General features: G+C 32.1%; 1 protein-coding gene across 3 annotated transcripts; it reads left to right on the forward strand.

Moving 5' to 3' along the window:
* Positions 1-9,890: 9,890 nt before the first annotated feature.
* On the forward strand, positions 9,891-15,761 carry LOC126668900 (C2 domain-containing protein At1g53590-like). Of its 3 annotated transcripts, XM_050362126.2 has the most exons (12): positions 9,891-10,262; positions 10,359-10,433; positions 10,650-10,793; positions 11,316-11,411; positions 11,518-11,649; positions 11,974-12,126; positions 12,316-12,357; positions 12,736-12,784; positions 13,637-13,729; positions 13,809-13,992; positions 14,116-14,239; positions 14,483-15,761. In XM_050362126.2, the coding sequence occupies exons 1-12, from the start codon at positions 10,137-10,139 to the stop codon at positions 15,524-15,526; spliced, it is 2,262 nt and encodes a 753-aa protein (XP_050218083.1). In that variant the 5' UTR covers positions 9,891-10,136; the 3' UTR covers positions 15,527-15,761. The 3 variants fall into 3 exon arrangements, with proteins under 3 accessions (XP_050218083.1, XP_050218084.1, XP_050218085.1); XM_050362127.2 differs by lacking the exons at positions 9,891-10,262; positions 10,359-10,433 and having other exon boundaries at positions 10,701-10,798; XM_050362128.2 differs by lacking the exons at positions 9,891-10,262; positions 10,359-10,433; positions 10,650-10,793 and having other exon boundaries at positions 11,332-11,411; positions 11,498-11,649.
* The last annotated feature ends 10,370 nt before the right edge of the window (positions 15,762-26,131 follow it).

The raw sequence follows: 26,131 nt of genomic DNA on the forward strand, positions 1-26,131 counted from the left end.
TATGATCATCTTGAACTCTGTAAGATATTGGAACAACTTTAATGGCAGCATAGGAGTTTAGTGCTTCATTTGAGCTTCCTTCCACAAGTTCTGTTTTTTTTTTATTCTGGCGTCTGCTTTTGGCAAGCATGATATAGAGTCATAATAAGGACATCCAAAATAAAATTATAGTAATTATGTAGCAGAAGCTAAGAAAAGAAACAAAAATTACTTGTATCATTTTATTTTAATAAGTACTTTTAGTTTTGGTAATTCAAAACAAAAGATACCAATGTTTCATAATTTAACAAACCGAGCAATGATAAAAAAAATCCATAAAAAATTGAGGTTGAAAATAAACTATATATTACCATAATACTATTCTAGTATAAAATAAATAATTAAACACCGGTCGTATTTTGATGACAATCCTTCAAGAAAATAACTCTACAAGAGCAACAAAATATAACCTACTTATATCAACTTATTGCTTAAATTAAAAAGAAACTCATTAGAGTATTTATGGTGTTAGCTTGTCATTCTCGAATTTGAATATATTAAGTAGTTTTTACTCGGCGTAAAATATTAGTAGGCTTAGGAGGAATCTAATTAAGCTTACTGGATATTTTTAGAAGTTTTTATACATTGCCGAAACCATATTTAGGGATCTGTATTGTCAAATTTTTGTTTATCAGATCCTTTTTTAAATTTTTACCTTTTTCTGATTCTTATACCTAACTTATTTTAAACTTATTCGTCTCTTTTGGGTGTTCGAAACTCTAAAAAATAAAGACTTAATCTATCAAAAGCCCTTCATATTTTTAATTTTTTTTATTTATCTGGTCACTTCTCAAAGTTTGTTATTCAATAGGTCCGAATATTATAGTATTGTTTAGTTAATACACTTTTTACGGACGAAAATTGTGAACACATGGCCTGACTGTTATTAAATGATGGCCTAACTCATCTTAATACTTCTATATTTTTATTTTTTTTGTTTATTTAGTCTTTTTCAAAAAAAATTAAAAAGTACCAAATAAATAAAATCCGAATGTACAGGAACCTAAAGATGAATTTAGCCTTGTATATATATAGGAAAGAAAAACTGCTAAAATTATCCAGTAAGCTTAAATAGATTTTTTTACTAATTCTAGTAAAAATTTACGTGGGCTAAAAGTTACTAAATATATTTAAATTTGATTGTGACAAGATTCATGACTAACAAACATCATGAATAAATACTATAGTGAGTGTCATTTTAATGCTACCAATATAGGTTATGTTAAGCAGGTTAGATTTTGTTGCTTCTGTAGAGTTATTTTAAAGAAGGATTGTCCTCAAAATACGACTAGTATTTAATTATATATGTAATTTGGAATAATGTTGGGTAATATATATTTTATCTTCAATCTCAATATCTTATCAATATTTTTTTTTATTATTTCTCGGTTTGCTAAATTAAAAAACGTTATTAATTTATGTTTTAAATTACCAAAAATAAAAGTACCTATTAAAATAATATAATATAATTGATTTTTGCTTTTATTAGCTTCTGCTACATTATTATAATTTTATTTTTGAATATCCTCATTGTGACTCTATAATATGCAAAAAGTAGTCACCAAGACCAAAAACAGAACTTGAGGAAGGAAGTTCAAATAAAGCACTAAATTTCTATGCTGCCATTAAAGCTATTTCAATATCTTACAGAGTTCCAAATGATCATAGCTATTACCAACTCAAAAAAGATGAGGTATATTTTTCCATTCTCAAAATTGTATTTTACTTGTACGAGTTCAAGAATATTAATTACTACACATTATATTGATCCATATAATGAAATGATATGAGAAATTAATAACTAGCAATATATTACTCTTCTATGATTTGGAGTTAAACAAAATAAAATGTTAAGCAAATAAAAAAATGTTTGACATGCCAAATAAAATATATAAATTTGATATTTATAAATAAAACTATCCAATATTAAAAAATAAAATAGATTGTTACGACACGATATCGCGCTCCATAACCGCCTCTAGAAAATGGGAGTTGTAGAGCCGCAATCCCTAACAAACCTTTAACCATACTCTCATCTCATGCATGTAAATTACACATATTGACCCATTGTTGTTATCATTAAACTTTTGTTATTCACATGAGTATTAGTAATATCTCAATACACATTCAATTATTATTAATTAGCATATACTTTTTTATTTTATTTTTCTCTCCACACCTGCATGCATATCTTTAAATACGACTATTTACATGTAGACTATTTTTCTCGTATTTTTATTTTTGTACTTGCACATGTCATATCACTAACACCGGATTTTAATTGGAATGTAAATGTTCACAAGTACAGACAGTCTCAAAATTATATACTAGTCCCACTAGAATTTGCTTAGAGTCCAAAAATGATGTATATACATACATCAATACATGCAAATTATTTTTGTGAAGAAGAGATCGGAAGTCGATTTCATGAACTATACACTTCCTTAAAATTGAGATAAAAAATCAGCGGACCAAAATAAATTTAAGTGAGTTCATATTATTACTAAAAAAATTAAGTTTAATAAACTAGAAATCTCATAGGTAATACTTTTAACCAAACACAGATTCAAATAAAACCCTAATCATTATTAGATTAATTTTTATAATACTCAGTATCAATCACATGATCATCTTACCCGAAGAGGGCACAGTTTCGAGAAAATGATGCTCTTCGAGTTTACTGTTGTCCAACTATTAATCCACAACTTGTTCATCCCAAGATATCATAGCTTTACCGAGTATAACTCACTGCAAGTCTTGGGAGGCTTTGCTCTACTGAGTTTAAATTATAAGATAAAGGTCTTGAGTGATAACCCCACCGACTTTAATTCTCTCATGAGTCCTAAGAGACTATTTTAAGGAGTTAACCTTGTACCTAACATTTTCATTTGTCCTTTCCCATATATATATATATATATATATATATATATATATATATATATATATATATTATATATCTCATTTCTAGGCTTGATTTTATGTAGATGTCCAATAGGTAGCTCGTTCCATCAGTTCTACACTATTAGAAATTTGTCATTTAGCGATGGATTTTTCCGTCATTCAATGACACAAATCTGTCGCTAAATGACTTTAACGACGAATTGAATCCGTCGCTAAATTGTTCGTAGCTAAACGAATTTTAATCCGTCACTATTTTTAATTAAATCGTAAAATGAAATATTATTTTGTCACGACCTAATTTCTCGAGTCGAAACCGACGCTAGGGAATGGAAATGGTAGTTCCGAAACCCGTAGCAAGCCCAAACTCACTAAAACCTTTTCGCAACTATCAATCATACAATGACCTTACAAACGAAAGCATTTATACAAATACACACTTATACACTAGTAAACAATCGATATAAATACATGGGCTTACTGTTTCCGTATCCTATACGTACCAGCCCATTACATACTAGTGTATAAGATTACCTCACATGCACCTACCTTTGTGGAACAAAACATGCTTATCGTAGCCAACTAAATTCATATATGTAAAACACCAATGGAAAACAACATATTACACTGCTGAATATGCCACGACTCGATCAAAACGATATACTATTACAACAACTAGGGAAGTCGGGATTGTACATAGAAAATTGACTTCCGGTCAAAGGATGGACTTCTAGCCAAGTCCAGAGTCTAGCTACCTGAAAATATTTTTAATAATAGGGTCAGCTTTAAGCTAGATGAGATATTTGTTATTTAACATATTATCAGAATAGGCATCGCTTTTTAAAACATTTTACACTTTTACAATCATAGACAATTCACTTAAACAAGTATTTCATCCGATCATAATCTTAATTCTGGACAATTCTTAACCTAGATATCTTCCTAGACTTATCAAGAGTACTAATTTCTCGTGTCCTTTTTGGTAAGATCCCGGGATAGTTTGACCGCGTACAATCTATACCCAGTGATACAGTCCCGGAATAGTTCTACAAAATTCAACTCGTATCACACTCAATCCATTCGATTCAAGGTGAGTCTCGTGATAGTTCCACCGAGTTCAACTCCCTAGACACATGTTCCGAGATAGTTCCACCGAGTTCAACTGCCTAAACACAGGTCCCGAGATAGTTCCACCAAGTTCAACCTCGTGTCTATCGCGATATAAGTTAGTCTATTTTGATCTATTTCTATCGTCTAGACTGACTTGACTCTGTGATCATATAACTTATTCAGATTGTATACAAATTCACATTTTCTAACACAATCGTCAAATAAGCAAAACAATACAATCCAATTCAAATATAACTCAATCCAATTTATTCAATACAATCCAATACAAACAATTCGATACATATATTTTATATGATGCATTTACATACTATTCATATAGTATATCAAATAATTTCAATACGATAATACGCGTAAGTAAAATATACTCACTACTTGCTATCCAATTATCACAATAATTTTACGTCGGCCGAATTTCGTTATGCCGATGCTATTAATCGTAAAGCTCGTCGATATGTCTATCGCAAAATACAATCAAATACGTTTAATTAATAACCGTATAATCAATATAATAATTCCTAAGTTATAAACTTAGGTCGACTTATCTCAATCTTGACTTATCACTTTAACTCAATATCGTTTTACTATTAACTCCTAATCACTTTAACTCGACTTACTATATTGACTTAACTTTAGTCTTTTTATAACTTTCATGCCTTACAATTATCATTTAGAATGATTTATGGTTTACTTAGAATTATTTAACGATTTATCACTAAATCATAAAACTAACTCCCGTTGATTCAAATTGTAATTACTACACGTAGGGACTAAATGTTATGGAAACCATTTTTTCTTTATCTTTACAATCCAACCATTATATTCAATCCTAACACTTCACAATCCATATCTTAATCATCATCCTACTCATTTCAACATGAATTTAACAATAAGGCCGAACCATAATTCAATTTCCAATCAAAGTTTAACATGAGATACAACTTTGATTAAGCTATACTAACTCAAATCCAATGCTTATAGCATATCAATATACCTTAATCATGGACCTAAGACCATAGCCTAACCCCCTCCCCCCCCCCCTTCTTTTTCATTTCCATTCAGTAACAACACAATTCCTTAATCCATGATCATTTATAATCAAACACCATAATTCCATACAATTGCTGAACCTTAGGCTAATTTCTCGTTCAATCATTTAACAAAAACCTAATCAAGTTCATATTTACCTTCACCTTAGTTGATGTTTCTTTACCAAAGGTCGAAACTCCAAAATTCACCATCAAAATCCTTCAAACAAACTCATAGTCATCTTACAAACATCAATCACACAAATCAACATCATAATCACCCAAAGCCGAAATCAAAAGCTCAGAAACCCTAAATAGATAATGAGATCCTTATCTTGATTTTTTGGGCTATATAGATAGAGGATTCTCTGCTCGTTTCGTGATCGCAAGAATTGCTCAATTCAAATGAGATTTGAGAAAATTATGACTATTTGAGATTTTGGTGAATGTTGAATTGGGAAAGAAAACATACGGGTTTTATTTTGTTTCAGCTGAAGAAATGATATTTTGCTGAATTACAATCAATTGGATTTGATTTTAATGGGTTTGGCTAAAGGTCCTTTGATCCTTCAAGAAATCGACTTAAACCGTTTCGATTCCTAACTTACAAATTGCCCAATTTCATCGATCAGTTACCCGATTTCTTAACCTCAACAGATTTTATATTATTTATTATTCAAATAAATAATATCACCTCTGTATCTCATAACTCCATTTCCGATAATTTATTTTAATAAATTTCGGCAAAAAACACTCAATTTCCAATTTGAGATAAAATGCTTATTTTCTTACTTTTTTCGTTCATATTTATCTTTAATAAATATCGATATCCAATTAATCGATATTATTTTTAAAAATACTAATTCCCGTTAATAACTTATTTAAATTATATTTTTTCGAAATAAATATATTATTTTCCAATTTTGAGATTAAATACACTTATCCATTTCTCCATATACTCCTTTTAAATCCAATTCCATTTCTTATATGGAATTTTAATATTGAAATTTCCTTATTAGAATTTTGAGAAACAAACAAAAATATTGCAAAATACACAAATATTACTCAAATGGCCAAAACCCAAATTCTTTACATTCATGACAAAACAAGGAGAAAGTTTACATTTTCTAACCAACTACTAAATAATAGACAAATGACAAACTTAAAGTATAAAAAAAGTCAAAAAAACGTGTTAACAGCACTCAAACAGCTGTCAAAACGCGTCAAAATATGACAGTAACGCGTCTGACACGCATGTCAGAAAAGCGTGCCAAAATTATTTAAACACGTATCGTTTATGTATCTGTTATGTATAATTAATGTATCAAAACATATTTGCAACTTAATTTCAGTTTTTATGATTTTATTTGGTCAATTAATCAACCAATTTCACTAGTTAGGCAATTGTCTAAATTTTTATTATTGGATGAATCTGTTTCAAGTCTATAAGAACCTAGAAACTTGGATTAGGTGAGAATGTGGATTTTTCATAATGGGTTCTTTAAATAGAATATTTGAATTATTTTTGTTCATCGAAAATAATGCATCGACGATGTATCTACAATGTATCAGTATCTCCAAAATTCATTCGTTGAAAATAATTATTATGGGTTTAAGACTGTCTGGAAGTTATAATAAGCAATGTATTAACGATGTATCAATATTGTATATACTATGTATTAGACTGTCTAATATATATACATAATAACATATACATAAAAACTGAACCAATTTAAGTTTTATTTAGATATAGCTATAAGTTTAAGGCAGATCAAGCAATATGTTGTTAATAAGAGCATATGATTTTAAGATTTATCATCTATGGTGTATCTATAAAATTTATTTCATTAAAATAATCAAAAAAATAAAATTTGGATATGCGATGTATCAGTTGTGTATCTATAATGTATCGATAACTTATCTACAATGTATCAATAGTGTATATATGATGTATCATTAATGTATTCAATATATATACATAGTAAACTGATCAAGCAACTATATATGCCTTCATTGATTTTATCATCAGTTAACGTTTATCTTACATATACGAGTTTATATTGAAAATGTAAATATTTACATTTTTTTACTTTACATAACAAATTAAATTTCAGAAATAATTTAGATACATATGAGAAACAAGCCATGTGCATTTTAAATTTTTTTAGACACATCTCAAAAACAACGCAGATAATGTATCATCGATTTATCTACAATATATCAATAGTGTATATACAATATATTTTAAATGTATCCAATATGTATATGCATAATAAATTAAACAAATAATTATATAATGCCTTCATTAAATTTATCAACAGTTGAAGTTAATCTTGCATACGAGTATATATCAAAAATATAAGTATTTATATTTTTTTAATTTACATAACAAATTAAATCTCAAAAATAATTCAGATACATCTCAGAAACAAGTCATGTACATTTTAAAAACATTTCATATACATCTCAAAAATAACATAGATACGTCTCACAACCAACCCAGATACATTTTTCAAAATAAAGAAAGTAGTCTAAATTTTTTGCAAAAAATATTGATGAAACAATCAAACTACAAAACAGAAGAAAAAAATCATTAAACAAAAATAAAGATATTTAATCAGCCATGTCGAAAAAAATAAGTATATATATATATATATATAAATGTATTAACCATGTTTATATTTACATTAGAAACACAATAAAGTTAATCTCAAAAATAATTCAGATGCATTTCATAAACAAATCATGTACATTTTAAAAACATTTCAGATACATCTAAAAAACAACGCAGATACGTCTCAAAACCAGCTTAGCTACATTTTTCAAAATAAATGATGTAGACTAAACTTCTTGCAAAATATATTGATGCAACCATCAAACTGCAAAACAAAAGAGAAAAATTAGTAAGCAAAAACAGATTAATAAATATCACGTAATACATATAAAAATATAAAAATAATACATTTCAGATACATCTATAAGATACACCTAAAAAACAGTATAAATACGTCTTAGAATTTCAAAAAGAATCATAACGTTCTACGTCTCAGAATTTCATAGTAAAACGAAGTATTTCAAACATCTTACAGCCAAATAGCAATTTTTTCGCATCGAAATAGCTTCGCAAAATCAGACGTATGTCATTCCTCAAACATTCTAGGAATCATTTGGCTAACTCATTTTGTGCATATCCAGAGATAATAGTATTTCAAATAAAACCAAATTTCTCTCAGACATTCTATCAAACAACTTATATGCATCACTAATTATTCTATATTTAAAATATATATTTACGACCTCACTTATAACAAACAAATTTCAAAAAAAACTCCGGTCATAATAATTGTCAAATAGTTATTATTTAGTGAGTGAATAAAAGGGTAGCTCTACAACAAGATAATATTGATCATAATACATAGACTACGCAATTAATAATTTTAATTGGAAATATGCACAAAATTAAACCCATCACACACCAAACCAAGAAATGAAATAATGGAAAAAAAAAAGAAATTAACCATGGTGGGCTTAAATTTTCCTCTAGGATTCCAGGTGAAAGCTTAAAGCGGTGGCTGTCGATTTTTGTCCAACCATATCGGAACTAAGTTATTGGCGGTCAGACTATAAAAAAAGAAAAAAATTGGCGGAAAAATATATAGCGAATTTGACAGAGCAATGAACAAAATTAGATGATTGAAAGTATGAAAAAAGAGGGAAAAAATTGACATACTGAACTTGACTGTTGTTTTAGATGACGTTGATTACAGTAACAGTCCTTTCATTATGCTTTTTTTTTAATCAAACGCTGTAGACATGTGTGAGTAATTAAGAATGGTTAGAAGATGAAATAATTTGAAACACTAAGTTATCAAAAGTAAGAAAAAATAATTAGAAAATGTAAAAAAAAATAAAAGTGGCTAATGGAGTAAAAATAAGCGTGAATGTAATATTCTTGTATTTTTCTCTAGAATTTTAATATCGACCTTCTCGAGTCCTCTTTTATTTAACTATTCCGCTAAATTTTTATTTTTTCTCATTTTGACAATTGAAAATGAGACGCACCACTTACTTACGAAACACCAAATTTTTGGGATATTACACATTTAATCTATATCCCACGATTACCCAACCACTCGCGATAGATCACCCACTGTCATCCTCATGCGATTTTCGCACACTTCCTAATAGGTCACTCATCCTTTCATTGCTCCCACACAATCTCTTTAACCCTGTACTCCCCCATAGGCAACACCATTTCAACAAACTCAAATTCTTGATATATATTTATGTACATTATTTTCAAATATAATTAAAAGGAACAAATATTTACTCCCACATTTTAAAATAAGTATTTTCACACTAATTATTGTTTAAATAAATAATTAATAGATAATTTTGTTTTTAATAATTTTCTTCATAAAACAACAAATTATTATTTTTTGCACTTTACTACTTTATTTTAATATAATTACTTCTTTTCAAATTAATTGTTAATTAAAAAAATATTTTGTAAAAGAATACATTTTTAATAAATTTTTTATATGTAATACTTTTTTAATAAGTAGTAGCTTTTTAGTAAATAATAATTTTTTTAATAACTATTTTTTTTAATAAATAATGTTTTTTAATAAATTATAATTTTTGTTCATACCCGACTTAAAGAAAAGTTCATTTGTACCTATTTTTTATTTTTCGTTAGGATTTAAATAGTGCATGCAGGTCTAAAAACAAAAACAAAAATGGGAACCATATCTCCGTTCCGATCCATCAGTACGTCACCGTATTGACTCTCCCGCCTCACCAAGTTGTGTATTAAATTAAGATAAAAGTAACTTGTTACTCGGTTTGGCTTCAGTTAATGTATTTGGTAACCGTCAACCTTCAATAATACATTGCTTCTCTAACTTAATTAATCTTTTTCTAATTGGGATTCTTATTCCATTTTTAGATGTGTTTTTTCAAATCTTTGATCCTCTTCTAAATACTTTTTATGTTCTTCTTCATATATATATTTAGATGAACAGTAAGAAATAGAAAAATAAAATGGATATGACAGAGGTATCAATGATGCATCATGTGGGTATTGTACTCACTCTGCTTGGGTTACTTAATTACTTGGATCGATGCCACCCAGTTGCCTTTTTTATTTCTTTAATTTATCTTTACTCGGTAGGTTATGTTTTTAATTTGGATTTAATTTGGTTAATTTTTGTGTTAGGTTTTGTTTGTGTTTTTAATTGTTTTGATGTAATTTTTGTGTTGAAGATTCATGAGAGGTATGTTATGAGATTGATAAGGAAACTGCAGTACCAGGAAAGAAAGCAGGCCAATCAGAAAAGAGTAATTTTTCCACTTTTTTTTTTGTTTTTTTGGAATCTAGAATCATGAAAATTATGCTGTTAGGTACTTTTTTTATTTGTAAAGTTTAATTTGAGTTCAAAGAGTAGGTATATGCTTGGATAATGTATGATTTGAGTTGTTATATTCTTCTTATTGGAAGTAAATTTTGTTACTTTTGAATATATTTTTCTTTTGTGTTTTTCCCCCTTTGTGCAGTCACTTTCTGATTCTGAAAGTGTTAGATGGTTGAACCATGCTGTGGAAAAGATATGGCCCATTTGTATGGAGCAAATTGCATCCCAGAAGATTCTACTTCCCATTATACCTTGGTTCTTAGAGAAGTATAAACCATGGACTGCTGTAAGGTTTTTTTTTTTGATTTCATACTATAATGCTACTGTCTGTTGATTTTGATTCCCCTTTAGTCCTTTTCTTTCCTAGTTTCCTCCGCATTTCGTGTTAGATTGATATCTGCAGGCATAACTAAGTCACATTAATATTTACCTGAAAGATCTCGTGATGTTAGAGCTCAACACTCAGACATCGGTAATACAGAAAAAGACTGTTTTACTAGACCCAAATTTTGTAGGATAGTGGTTACTGACTTCTGTATGTATGTTCAAGTAGCATAGGTGATTCTTTTGTATATGTAGAGCAGATGTTGAACTTTAATCGCATTTTATTCCCCTTTCTAGCCGTGTGGCCTATTTGCTAGCTAATGTGCTAATGAAAGAGCATGAGAATGATGGAATTGTCAATTGACCAATCTTGTGGGATGTGGTTATCGGAATATCATGTTGCCTCATTCGTTTTTTTTTTTTTCGAAGTATGTTTCTGTTTTAGATTGTGAGTGGTTGCTGGTTGCATTTGTTGAATGTGCAGAAAAAGGCTGTCGTTCAGCATATGTATTTGGGAAGAAATCCACCATTGTTCACTGAAATGAGGGTTCTTCACCAATGTTCTGGTGATGACCATCTGGTATATATCATCAAGCATGCTGATCTTTCTCGTTTATCTTAACCTTTTTGGTTTCAATTTTTATTTTTTCCTTTTAAATGGTACAGTTGAAGTGTGAAAAATGCAGGTGATGGAATTAGGCATGAATTTCTGCACTGCGGATGATATGAGTGCTGTACTCGCCGTCAAGTTAAGGAGAAGATTGGGATTTGGAATGTGGACAAAGTTGCATATGACAGCCATGCATGTTGAAGGGAAGGTATATTGAATTTCGTGCTTTAAAGAACTTGTTATAGTTTAACGTGAACTAATTTCTGAAAGCTGTGTTTGGAACCACGTCTAATTGTGTAAAGTAAAACATTGTTAATCATCTGGAGCTTTGTATTTATTTCTTTAGAAATCCTTACAAGATGCAATGCAACTTCATGATGAGCAACTTTTAGCAACTCTACTTATAAACATATCCATATATTCTCACAATTGGAAAGTACAACTCTATGTTACATTTTGAATTGCCATTTTAAGCAAGTCATCTCAATCTATTTACTGCAATTTTTGCATAATTTTTTTTCGTCTCTTTTAGGTCTTGATTGGAGTGAAGTTTTTAAGCCACTGGCCTTTCGTTGGCCGTTTGAGGATATGCTTTGCTGAGCCACCTTATTTTCAAATGACTGTTAAACCTATTTTCACTCATGGGCTTGATGTTACTGAACTTCCTGGAATAGCTGGATGGCTAGTAAGTTATATATAGATAATTTTTCAGTACCATTCTGTAGATTATAATTGCTATATTTTTTTTATTTAATTATTGTTTTTGTATTTCTTCTGTTTTCACTCTTGTATATAAAGAGAACACCCATACACAGATATGGGTATCAACTCACTGACTCTATCCAAATCTTACATGGACTATTTTTTTTATTAGGACAAGCTCTTGTCAGTTGCCTTTGAGCAGACACTTGTTCAGGTATAGCTCTCAACTGCTGAGACTTTTTTGAATTGAGTTCTGATCTTTAATTATGGAATACTTACCGAAAACCCAATAATTTTGGCCTAGTGCACACTCCATTCCAGCCTTAAGCAAAAATTGAACATCTTGGTCATGCTCTATGCAATTCCATGCTTTAGTCCTTTCATATGTTAAGTGGTATGCCTTTGACAAAAACTATGTGAGTTTTGACTTTATTTAGTCAGTATAGATGAATTAGTTGACTTTCATCAAATTAAAGACTGACAAAACCAATTTGAAGCAGAGTCATTTATGAAATGGGCTGACAATTTTCTTCATATTTATGAAATTGTTTTTAGTATTCTTAGAAGTGTGATATTTTTCCCCTACTTGCAGCCTAATATGCTAGTTGTGGACATGGAGAAATTTGCTTCACCGAATCCAGGTGATTACCAATTTGAATTGGTTTAACAGGACTTTACAGTACTTTGCTATCATGAGTAAACGTCACTAGTCTTTTGGCACATCACTAGTCTTTTTACACATCACTTTGCCTGTAAAATTGTTTCAATTATTTGAATAGAGAAGTTGCCTCCTTATTTATCATTGTTATTGAGGAAATTGCACATATTGAACATAGTTTTCTTTTAAGTCGAGCACTCGTCCGATTCTTTTTTCTGTTTATTTTTTCTAGAACAATAATTTTAAATAAATTCCAGATCCGCTGTCAGCATTCAATATTTTTTTTGGGTTGTATGTATTTTCCAGATATATGATTCAGTTCACAATGATGGTTTTTACTGCTGTTTTTCTTTATTAAAAATTCAGAAGTCCATTTAAATCTCAGAAGCTCATTTGTTTGTGTTGTGTATTGAACATGCTCTTGAAGGACTATTTGCTGCTTTACCTTATGGTATGTGGATTGTAAAGATGTCCTCTGAAACATTTAATTAAATAACAGTAAAATTTGATTTTTACTTTATTATGCTGTTAACTGATAGATTAGGAGTCATTGGTCTTATCGGAAAGGATTCATGTAAAGGGTATCTGTCATTTGGAAAAAACAAATGACATAAGAAGCAGCAGTTTTTTTTTCTTGGATTGATATTGCGGTGATCTATTGTGAGCAAAGCTTAGTTTGTGGATGAAGTACCTTTCTATGTTCAAAGACTTTACGGTTTTGTTGTTGTTTTATTTCCACGAGTCATTCTAGAAGTTATTTGACAATGTGATGGTAGCATAAATGCATTCGTGTGAGCTATTGTCTTAACCTGCTTAATAATTGTTTACTTGTCAGAACGTTGGTTTTCTGTGGATGAGAAGGAGCCCGTTGCTTTTATAAAAGTTGAAGTTGTGGAGGCAACTGACATGAAACCCTCTGATTTAAACGGTTGATACTTATTTTATCTTTTAATGTCAAATTTTAACGTTTCTCATGTATTGGTAAAATAAGTAGTTTTTGTTTTCAGGATTGGCTGATCCATACGTGAAAGGGCAACTTGGTCCTTACAAATTCAGGACAAAGATACAGAGGAAAACTTTGGCTCCAAAATGGCTGGAGGAATTTAAGATCCCCATTTGTTCATGGGAGTCGCCCAATGTGCTGGCTATTGACGTTCGTGACAAGGACCATTTTGTTGATGATTCCCTTGGGTTCGTCTCTTCCTCTAACTATACAGTTGTATTTTTCATTTTTGCTTTGGGCCAAGCAATATAGCTTTCTGTGTTTACTTTTTGTATGGCTGTAACTAATTGATCTTCTGCTGTTATCTGCAGGGACTGTACCATCAACATCAATGATCTTAGAGATGGTCAGAGACATGAGATGTGGCTACCTCTCCAGAATATCAAAATTGGGAGGTTACGTCTTGCAATAACTGTTATTGACGAAAATGCTAAGGTATTTTCCACATATCTATTAACAGTAAGGGATGCATATGTTGCCCAGAAACTTCTCAGGTCCTACATTTAAGCGTTTTATTTCTATTTCCATAAAGTCTTCTGAAACTTATAAATTCTATATTATCTTTTTCCGTTTTAATTTCAGCGTTTTTCTGTGCCACGTAGTGCTGATTATTTATCTTCAGAGAGTACATTTTTATCATGGAGGATCTAAAATTAACCTGGAATTTATTTTGTTCAGGTTGGTGCTAATTTTTTTGAAGGAGATACATTGAGCAAAGAGGAAATACAAGATTCCTTTGAAAGCGTGTCTGGGAATAGGGATTCTTTTTCATCATCCTCAACAGCAGACAAGTCTCCAAGAATGCGAGATAATTTTGAGCCGATTAACATTGAAGGGCAAGAACAGACTGGGATATGGGTTCATCAACCAGGAAGTGAAGTGTCACAACCATGGGAGCCAAGGAAAGGCAAGAGTATGCGCCTCGATAGTCAAACCCGTAAAGTTCCTGGAGATTCATTTGGCAGTACTAATTTGCCTGTTTCCGGACCCCTTAACAATGATAGCAGCAGTACTGACGAAAATGGGGAAGGTAAAGATCCATTGAATCGAGTCCAGCGGGGTTTACGTAAAATTAGCTCAGTATTCCATAGAAGTTCTAAAAATGAAGATAGTGTGGCAAGCAATGGGGATACCATTCCATCTCCTTATGCTAACATTAGTGCAGTTAATCAGAGGAAAATCGGTATGAATTTCATAATGGAAGACAGAATTTCTGGATCCACGGTGGTTAAGAATTCAGACGATGTTATTTTGAGCCCGCATGGAAGTGATCCAGAAACTCCAGGCAAGGGAAATGTAAAAGAAAGGGCAAAGAGCTTTTTGAAATCTGCTCGCGGAATAAAGCATGTACTTTCCAGGAAAGGATCAAAAAAATCTCGAGGTGATTCTTGTGTGGTGACGGAACTAGAAATTCACCTGGAATCTGACCCTTTTGATGGTGAAGATCTTTCACCCTCGCAAGTTGAAAAAATCCCAGTTGTCTCCTGTGCTACATCTCCTGGCTGTGGCGAAGACGAATCTGAAAAAAATAAGGACGACACTGCCCAGGCTGGTTCAAGTGACCTCGTTTCCGACAGTGAGAGTGGAATGAAGAAGGTTAATGTTCAAACCCTTGAAAGGGTAGATGAAAATGCTGTGAGCACGAGTGGAGAAAATGAACCGGTGGTGGTAATAAAACCTGAACCCTCTGAAGAGAAAGTTGAAGGAGACGAGGTTAAGTAACATTTGGCTTCAGTCTTTGCTCGGACATGGTTTGTTGTACATTATTGCCCCTATACAAGTTTTATAGAGTATTTGTACGGCTAAAGTTTTCTGAATTCATTTTGTAAATTCGCTATAGAGTTTAAAGGATAGAATGTGTGCAGTCCGTCTCTTGTTCAGGAATTTTTAATAATGTAAAACAGTTTGTTTATATAACAAGTTATATAAAGTCGCTAGCAGGAAGAACGTTAGTTAAGTCTAGCCTCATGTCAATTCCTAGCTATACTATCCAAACGTCCAGCTTATTTAAAGATGCTTGTACAAATATTGATAAGCTTTGTCTTTCGGGGTCTAGTTCTACCAAGAAGAAGACGAGTCTCATCTCTTGGGATAGGATCTGTCAACCTAAGTCGTGTCGTGCTCGATCTTACAATGATGTGTTCCTTATGAAACTGGCTTGGGGTCTTCCTACTAGAGGCAAAATATTGCAAATTTCCTCTTATCAACTCTAATCTTAAGCTGGGCACAGCTCTTCTCCTATTTGGAGAGGCATTGTGCGCAACTGGAACCATATTAAAACAGAACTTGCTAGTCCTTAGGGAACGGAAATTATGTTCTCTTTTGGATAGATCAGTGGACGGGTTAGATCATCCTATTAGTTATTTCACTAGAGAAGTCCTATGTCCATGATTAAATTTATTTTTAGACCAGCCTAACAAATTTTATCTAGCTTTTAAAATCGCCCTGTTTCAAATAAGACTTCACAAACTTTATCTTGTTTCCAAATCCAATTTTCCACATTCTTTTTACGTGCGGATGTAGCTAAGTGTTGGATTCTATTGGTCATAGTTTTCTGTTGTTACGGCTAGTGCTCATTTGCGCGCGTGTGAACCAACACAACAAACTAAGAAAAGGATGCCTCTCCGGGCATTTGAGAATGATTTGAGCCGTATGAGGAAAACTTTCGTGTACAATTTTTTTTTATTTTTTTTATTGGGGTTGGGGGGCCGCGCATATAGTTTTGCCGTAACACTAACTCTGAACCAAAATGGCTGTACCGAAACTCATAGCTAGTCTCGCGGATAAGCACACAACATATAAACCTGCAAGAAAACCACTGCTCGGTGACAACCGAGACTCGGGATGTTTTCTATGATTGTCTAAGTTTCTGTTTTTCCTAATCGGACCTTAAGATGTTCATTTGGAGCAGAACGTTTTGTTGTGCAGTCTGCCCTACAGTTTTAAAACAGCCCCTAGGAAATAACTTCTGGACTAGTTTCCGACATCTTCGGGTGCTAATCTCAGTCCGAGACCTAAACGGAAGTTGTAGGCGACATTTTGAACTTTAAGAATGCCAATTTTGCGTAGACTCGGCGAGGCGACTACCAACGGGAACCGAATGTGACGAACGTGACATCACTTTGCTATTTTCGAAAATTCGGGATAGCAAGTGGTGAGTACACGCTACTCCTGCGTATTATACGCTATAGTTATTATTTTCTCGTTATATATATGACTTTTATATATCGAATTATCGATTAATAGCTTGTGAAAACTAGTATATGATCCGTGGGAAACGAGCTACCTATTGGGCGTCAATAGGCTGTGTGATCACCAGTGTCCGGGTAAGTCATATAATTAGTCTTGATAGATGTTGGTATTTGGAAATGTTTGATATGAACTCATTATATGTAGACTATGTTTGGGAATGAAAAGAAGGATTATGTTTGATAGATACGAGATTAACTCGGTTGGAAATATCTCAGGACCTGTATCTAGTGAGTTAACTCGATTTAACAATCTCGGGACTCACACCTTGGGATTAAGTAGTGGCATGAGTTAACGCGGTGGAACTATCTCGGGATTATGCCACGTGATAGCTGTTAACTCAGTTGAACTATCTCGGGACCGTACCACTTGGATAAAAATGATTTGATACGATGTGAGATGGATATGATACGAATAGGATACAGATAAAAAAATGGTATAGGTTTAAGATTAAGGTTTCGATTGGATCAATTACTTGAAATATATAATATGTTCATAAGATATACACTTGTTTTGTTTTGAAATGCGATATTATTTTGAGTAGTACCATTAGTAATTTTGTACTCACTCAGCATTGTCTGACCCCGTTGATGTTTACCCCTTTCAGGTGGCTAGTGTCAGATCAGAAAGTCAATATCTTTTGTGCCGGAAGTCCTTGGCTTGCACAAAGTACGAGTCCCCTTAGCGCTACAGTAGTATACGGTGATAGAGTCGTCACCTGGTATAGTAGGGTGTTTATATGTCAAACTTATGTCTATACCTGTTATTGGTTTATATCGTGATTAGGCTACATTATATGATGTCGATGATATGATCGTTTGATGTTGTTTATGTTAACAGCTTTTGTATAGATCGATAGATGGGTTAGTACGTACAAGTTAAAAAAGTGAAATGCCCATATGTATCGTATAGATCGAATAGTATATATATATATACACACGTTAATATGTTTGCTTCCTTTTGTATGGTCATAACATGTTTGTTTATTTGCGAAAATTTATAGTGATTTTTGGCTTGCTACGGGTTGCGGAGCTAGCACTCCCATTCCCTAACGTTGATCTCGGCTTAATAATTTGGATCGTGACAAGAACATTCTACTTTTGTGCCATAGGTGATGGATATGTATGGTAAATCGATAAGATTAGTAAATCAGCAAGTCTGTAATCATGTCAAAAAAAAACAATTTGAAAATATTTTTCGATTTTGTAAATTTAAAATAGGTCTTGAAAAATTCCTGGTGGAATCTCCACCGTGAGTGATGGATGTTTTTGGGGACACAACGGAGGAGCCCTGTTCGCTCAGACTTATGGAATCTACTGTTTTATTTGAAAATGGAGTCACCACCTAACTTGCTAGGAAATAAATTTTCTACCGACTAGACATCCCATTCGCTTGTGAATGCATAAGACGCCGTGCATCGGACCGAAAGATTCGGTCTCGTGGACACAATTAACTCTTGCACTTGGTTAATTAATTTTATCAATTTAGCAGGTATATCTCAAGTAGAATAAATCATGTTATACATGCAATAACAGTCTCATAAAATAGAACATCCAAAAATAAATACTAGAAAGTAAAGACTAGAAATAAATGCGGAAATAGATATAAACGTGCATTACATTCATGACTGGGATATGACTCAATCTGGACTAGCATGGTGAGTAAAAAACAAATACTCTTTCTCAAGCATCTAACCCTAGAGGTTTCTAACTGATATCAGTAGAATTAATTCTATTCCTGTAGAGTATTTTGGTTTCGTTATCACGATTTAATTGCACATGTTTGGTATTCTATGTCTTATTTTATGTTTGAGCTTTGTAGGAATGGTAGCGGACGTTAATCAGCGTATTTTGGGAGTATTTTGGAGCAGGGTTTTAAAAATCGGACCGGAACGGCCGGTTCAACCGGCTACCTATCCGGTCTTACTACCCTTGAGAACCAAAACTACGGTCCAATCAGATTAAACCGGATCAAACCGCCGAAACCGGACAGAATCAGAACCAAAATTCCAAATTAAACCGGATGGTTCAATTAGAATCAACACAAAATAGATATTAATCAAAAACAAAAAAATCTTATATATAATGAAAAATATGAAGTGTGCAATTAAAAGAAAGGTGACAAATAAATATAGGTTTTGAGAACAAACCCAACTTAATTAGAGGAAGTATGATAACAAATAGAAAATATATTTTTATTTTTTTAATTTCTTCTTCTTGGATTATTTTCTTGGAGTAAGGCATCAATTTTTTTTATTTCTTTATCTCTTGTATGCAGCAGATGTGGTCTTCATATGAATAGAATTTATTCATATTGTAAATTTGAAAATTGAAAGAGTTGAGCTGATTTTGATTGAAACGGTAGGAACAAAGTATCAATTCACCCCCTCAATTTGGCACGAAATATCAAAAAAAGTCATTTTTGAAGAAAGTGGATCAAACTAACCCGCAACTTAACACTTTAGCATCAAAAAAGCTCTTCCATAACCTTTTCCTAGTCGCACCCCCTAGAGTGAGTTTCACTCTCCACTGAAAACATTAAAAAAAATTTCAAAAGACCCTCAATATTTTGTTATTTTTCAGATTAACATTTAATCATTTCTAAATTTTATGTACAATATATTTTGTCTATTCCTCAAATTAACATTTAGTTGCATAGTTTAGCGTGAAGTTTGGTCAATTAGAAAAAAGTTTGGATGATTACTATTCCATCTATGTCCAGACTGTCACTTGTATTTTTAGTTGCGTAACTTGTGTATAGACCTTCACTTGTACAGTCTATATAATTATTATGAATTGTGTACTATCCGATATTTATTTTCTTTAACAAATTTTAGAAACGGTTCAACCAGTTGAACCGGAAACCGATGGTCTCACCGGTTTAGTAATCGGTTCGGTTTTTATAATATTATTTTGGAGCATCGGGCAAAAGCGGAATGAATAATCTAGAATTGAAGGGCGAAAGATTGGTCCAACCAAATCAGGTCATGGCTCGATCGAACCATGACCAGTTCGATCGACCTACACCCCATTTTCAAGGCAGTAGTTGTTTATTTATGTCTGGTTCGATTGAACCAGGCATAATTTCAGGTCTGAGCTAACTTTTCTATTTTTAGGTCTATTTAATCTTTTTGTACTTCTAAAATTAGACTAAGGTTTGAATAATTTTGTTTCCTATTTTAGAAATCTTATAAATATCTTTTTGTAAGGGATTTGGAGCGAGACATTACATAGCATTTTTTTTTACCATTTTTAGCTAGTTAGAGTACTTTCCAGTTTTTTAGTATTATTGTTCTTGAACAAGTTTGATGGTTATTATTATTAATGAAGACTTATCTTTTTACTTGAAGATTATTTTTTATTGCAATTCAAGGTATTTTTATTATGTCGATTGATTATTATTATTATTTCCATAATTGTGTTGTTGATAATATGAGTGGCTAAATGCCAAGTTTAGGGGTTGTTATGAATTGGCATTATATGATTATTGATTGTGGTTAGATTAGTGTTTAATTTCATGTTTTGATTATTAGGCTAATGCTAGGGTTAACTTGATCATCTAATACTTGATTTGTCTTTGGTTAATTAATTGAGAAATTGTTAATCAAATAGACCTAAGTAATCAAATGCGTAAAATATAATTAAACCTCTGAAATAAATATTTAATCAAAATAACATGTAAAAATAATCAAAAACTACATAACCACGGATCTAGAAGTGAAATCAAGACAATCATGACAAATTACTCAATAACACGAAGAACCCTAATCATGCATACTAATGAATCAAAATTAAATACGAATGCAAAAGGATACCCGTGTATGAAGGGACTGATTAGGATCCTCAGAAGTACCGTTCTGAGTTCTTGGGTCATTTTTTAGTGATCCGGATGTAGAATCTAGTGTAGAATGGTGTGCAATAATTGATTCTTGAAGAATCGAAGTTTAAAAGCTTAGTTCGATTAATCAAAGATGGTGGAATGGACGTGATATGAGTAGAATTACTCCTATATTACCGTAGTTATAAGAGTTATTTACGTGTGTTTAGTGATCATTTTTAAGCATATGGGGTCTCATTTCTTATTTGAGTGTTACATGTACTACCACGTAGATTTCATGGAGTTTCGGACCAAATTGGAGCAATACGGTGAAATTGAAGCAAGACCAGAGTCGGATAGGCATTTCGAGTCAGTTTCGGAGTTGTTTCTGAAGATTGAGTTTGAGGGAAAATGGAAGGCGCGATGGAAGCAAAGTGCCTCGCATCGTGCCCCTGTTGATTTTGATCCTACAGGTTTAGGGAAGATGGAAGGTGCGATGGAAGCAAAGTGCCTCGCATAGCGCCTCAGAAGAAGAACATGAATTTGTTGCAAGGCGCGATGGTTCCAACGCGCCTCGCAACGCGCCTCCCATCGCCCCTATTTGCTGGATTATTTGGAATAATCGTTTTTACCTCGTGACTTCATTCCGATGCCTAATTTATGAAGGGACAACTTCGGGACTTCACCAATATTTAAGTCTGACAGCGGGTATATATAGTGGTTTTTACAACTAAATTAGGGTTCTCTTACCATTGTATTAGACTAAAAAACAATATATTAGCTTAATTTCAGATTAGTTCATCGTTGTTCGATTTAATTACTCTTTGAGCTGGATTTTTATCTTCGATATTATATTGGAATTTTTATGCAATTAAGGTACGATAACTTAGATAGATCTTTATCATTGTTTATCTTAAAAAATTATGAATTCCATATATTATATTGTTGGTTTATCTTCGATCATGAGTAGCTAAACCCATCGTACGGGTTATTAATTGGATTTATGTCTTTTTAGGTTGATTGGATTTGTGGATAGCTGTTGTTATTATATTTTAATTATTGTTCTTAACGCTTGAATTTATTTAGCCAATTTAATCAGTGTCCTGTGTTTTGGTTTTAGCTCGAGAGAGTAAAACTGGAATATACCAATATAATTAAGAATGTAGGAGTTAATTGTGCGAGAGTGAATTAACGAGTACGTGTTCATAGGGCTTACTTCATAAACATCAATTAATTAGTAATTAGGTTAATCATTGTGCGAGAGTGAATAATTAGCCTACCTTTAGTTTGTTGTATGTTTTTGCCTGCAATTGCTCGAGAGAGAATTTTAGGTGCTTTCGATTAGCCTGAACCTTAGTAAAACAACCAAATTCATGTTCCAATTTGATTGAATAGCATAATGAAAGTTAATGATCCCTGTTTTTCCATTATTGTTTAAATCCTATTTTCATTATAGCTTTACTTAATTTTAGCCATAATTATTATTTCAGTTTATTTAGTTTAATTACAACATTCAAATTATCTTTTTGCTATCCAAATCGAGTCTCCTAACTGGTTGTCTTTAGTAGCTTTCCCTGTGGATACGATATCTGGACTTCACAGTCTGTATTATAAGTTGACACTGTACGCTTGCAGTATTCTGCCAACAGGAGGCTGGCAATCAGTGTTTTGGTGGCTGAGCTTTTGTTTGTCTATGCAAATTAGAGTTTTTGTATTAATTATGTGTGTTTAAGGGTAATGTGTATAGGGTTAGGTATTCTCTGAGTATGGGTTAGATTAAAATTCTTATTGTAGGTTAGTTCAAAGTCAAATTCGGAATTATCAGTGTATGCCATAAAAAAAAGCGGTAGAAAGTCATTTTTGGTCCCTATAAGTGTCAAAAATGCCTTTGGGATATTTTTTTCGTCAAATCTATAAATTGGCCCATAAACTTTTAAGGCATTGTAATTAGTCAAATTTCTTATACTGTTATCACAATCCCTTTATATTTTCATTGTTTATTTGCGACAAATACGCTTCTGTCCATTAAATTTGTCGATGTACATCGATCTAGTCAACTTGAATTCTAGCAAGTGGATCGCTAGCTCGTCACCCGTATGTGTCTCTGAAAATCATCATTGGACACTTCAGCCCCTTATCACTTTTCTACATGTCTTAAAAAGAGGTGTATACAGTGATTGTATATGATTTTTTTCATTTTAGTTATTAAACTTTGATTTTATTTTAATGAGAGGTTCTTCGGCTAAAAATACATATATAGAATAATTTGATCTAAAACTCTCCTCCGAAATAAATTTTTGCATATGTGACAAGTTTTTAAGACAAAACTAGTAAAATATAATTGTTACGTTTCAAAATCCGATTGTTACATATGTATATGACCGGAAAAAAAAACTCATTTAAATCAAATTTTAGTACAAAATGAAATAAATCGAAATATGATCACTAGTTTGGCTAACCTCATGACCAATTACCCACAAAATATCAAAAATCAAGTCCAATGCAATGGAACAGTTCGACTATATTAAATGAGTGTCTAATCTCTCCCTACTTTTGTGGAGCTCTCTCTTTATCCTATTTTTCTAGGGTTAGGGTTTTCTCTTCAATTTTGAAGTTTTTCCATCAGTTTTTCGATTTGATTACGCCTAGACATAGTGCGTTCCCATTTCCTTGACTGGTGTTACGTTTACGTGTGGTTTTGGCGATGGAGGAATGTTTGATTGCAGCTTGTTCTCAGCTACGATCAACTGAGGATGAACAAGAAACTATAACCCTAGAGGATGTTGTTGATGACAACGCAGATGAGAAGGCCGAGGTGTGTTTGGTGGGAAAGCTTCTAACGCATATACCATATAACTTATCTCATATGAAGAATGCTTTCACGAGTGCATGGAGGTTGGCCAAAGGATTCACAGTCCGCGATGTAGGAGATGAGTTGTTTGTTTTTAAATTTACATCGAAGATAGATAAGACGGGATTATTCGCGAGGGTCCCTGGAACTTTGATAAGAAATTAATTCTTTTTGAACCAATGTCCGGCAACATGCAACCTAATAATATGGTCCTTAAACACTGTCTGGTATGGGTCAGAATTTATAACCTGCCTATGAATTGGAGAGGATTTGTCACACCCGTACTCTAACCTTACATTATGCATTCATTAAACATTCATTATCATGCATTATAATGCTAGAGTCTATTTAGAATGTCAATTCATTGGTTTGAGAATTTATAGGACTCGATTGAAAATGAACTTTGTCGGTAAACTAGGTTTATATGGTTTGTGTGAAATGAATTAAAACTTCAAGGTTAAATTGTATTTATGATATTATTAAAGGACTTAAAGAGATCTTTTGGTGGCTGAAGTAAGAAGTATGGAGTTATATAATTTCATTATAAATTGTATATATATACTAAAGGTTAAAAGTCACCTCTTCCTTATTTTCTTTCAAAAGCAAAATCAAATTTCTTTGAGGTATTGAGAAGAGGGGAAGAAATTCAAAATTTCCTAAACCTAAATCAAGCTCAACTATCATAATTAAAGTTATGAATCAAGTTTCAAGTTAATTGGTAAGTTATTCCTTGAGTTGTACTCAATAGAGTTAGGGTTTCATGTTTTCTTTCGCTATTTCTATTGCTGTCCGAAATTTGTGCTCTAGTATTTCTGTGATAAATCGATTTCTATACCTCCAAATTAAGTAATTATTGATTCCAATGAAACTTTAGAGTGTCTACTATAACTTTTTCTCTTTGCGTTTGATCTGATTCTGGCGTTTTGATATCAAAAATGACTGCGACATTTTATTATTTCAACTATAAAAACAGTTTGACCTCACCTTACTAAAACTGATATACCTCATTTCTTAGATATTGAAATTATGATTTTTTTTTTTGATTTGGATTCTAGACTCAAACGGATAACCTTTCACTGAAGGATTTGTTAAAATTATGTCTATACTATTCACAGGACATGTTTGAATAGAGGCTTAATGTTCTGTCTACTAAGGCAAATTTGTTGCCAAGTTCATAATCATATATAAACCATATAGAAATCCATTTGTAGGAGCTGTATTTAGGTTATACGAGTATTAGATATATGTATAAGTTTGTATATGTGATTGTGATTGTGCTTTGTGATTTACATTACTCATTTACGTGCTCGTTTTGGCAACGACGGTGCAAATAGGAAGTAAGGCAGCTTTTGACGATATTCTGGACTAGTTTTGGTTGTTGTGTGGTGAGTAGATATACTAGCCCTTGCTACTGAAATAAACTTGATATTTTGATATTCAATGTGTTAAGGTTTATTGTGTTTTTAAATGTTTATACATGGTAGTTTTGATAATGCACGAAAGGTGTTCGATAAAATGTTTCTTTGAACGTTTTAAATGATACATTATGCAATGTGGTTTATAAATGAAAGATGTGTTGATTTAATCAATATGTGGACTTGATTATGGTTAAGTTTTGAATGATAATTTGAAATGGTTTTGTTATTGAATCGGATTGCGCTTTGATGAAATAACTTGAGATTTTTTTTATGTGGTATGTCTACTCTGTAACGATATATTTGGGAGGTGCTGAGTTGTGATATGCACCTCGTTATGTGCTGAGTTAGTTATATGCGCATGTAAAATATTGTGAGTGTATATGCACATTTGACACAGGGCACTTGATTGATGGTCAGTGAAGGGAGAAGGGCTGAGCCGTGCTAATGATGGAGAAGGGTTAGCCATCATGTGTTCCTAGATATGTTAGTTAGACTGTAGATCAATGTTGTGTTCCTGATTACAGGTCTATGGTTTATATTGTTGTTACAGGGTAATATATCAATCTTATAATTGATGATTGATACAAACTACATTTCATATTTAAAGTGAAATTGTTTTGATATCGTTTATATTTGTAAATGTTTTCGTGATGAACTTTACAAGTATTTTGTGTTGCATTGAACTGTTTTCTTGTATACGTTATTATATGATATACTTACTTTAAGTATATAAATGTTTTATGCTTGTTATGTCTATTCACTGAGCTTTCGCTCATTTTAGTTGTTTTAAAACCTTTTCAGTTAGCAATGCAATTTACAGTACAGTTGACTAGAGAAGGAGTTGGGCCTAGATAGAGGTTGGCCACATCTCCGAGTTTTGAAATGCCTTGATGTTTTGGTTTATAATAAACGTATTTGTACTTATAGATATATTTTGAATCATATGTATAAAAGTTTGTAACAATACTTAGTTTTTATACAATAGTTTAAATA

The sequence above is a fragment of the Mercurialis annua genome, linkage group LG2 (genome assembly GCF_937616625.2).
Source record: "Mercurialis annua linkage group LG2, ddMerAnnu1.2, whole genome shotgun sequence".
Classification (NCBI taxonomy): Eukaryota; Viridiplantae; Streptophyta; class Magnoliopsida; order Malpighiales; family Euphorbiaceae; genus Mercurialis; species Mercurialis annua.

Coding starts and splice junctions, on each gene's coding strand:
- LOC126668900 (XM_050362126.2), top strand. CDS start 10,137: ATGGATATGACAGAGGTATCAATGATGCATCATGTGGGTATTGTACTC. Junction 10,794..11,315: donor AGTATAAACCATGGACTGCT/GTAAGGTTTTTT, acceptor TTGAATGTGCAG/AAAAAGGCTGTCGTTCAGCA. Junction 12,785..13,636: donor ATTTGCTTCACCGAATCCAG/GTGATTACCAAT, acceptor TTTACTTGTCAG/AACGTTGGTTTTCTGTGGAT.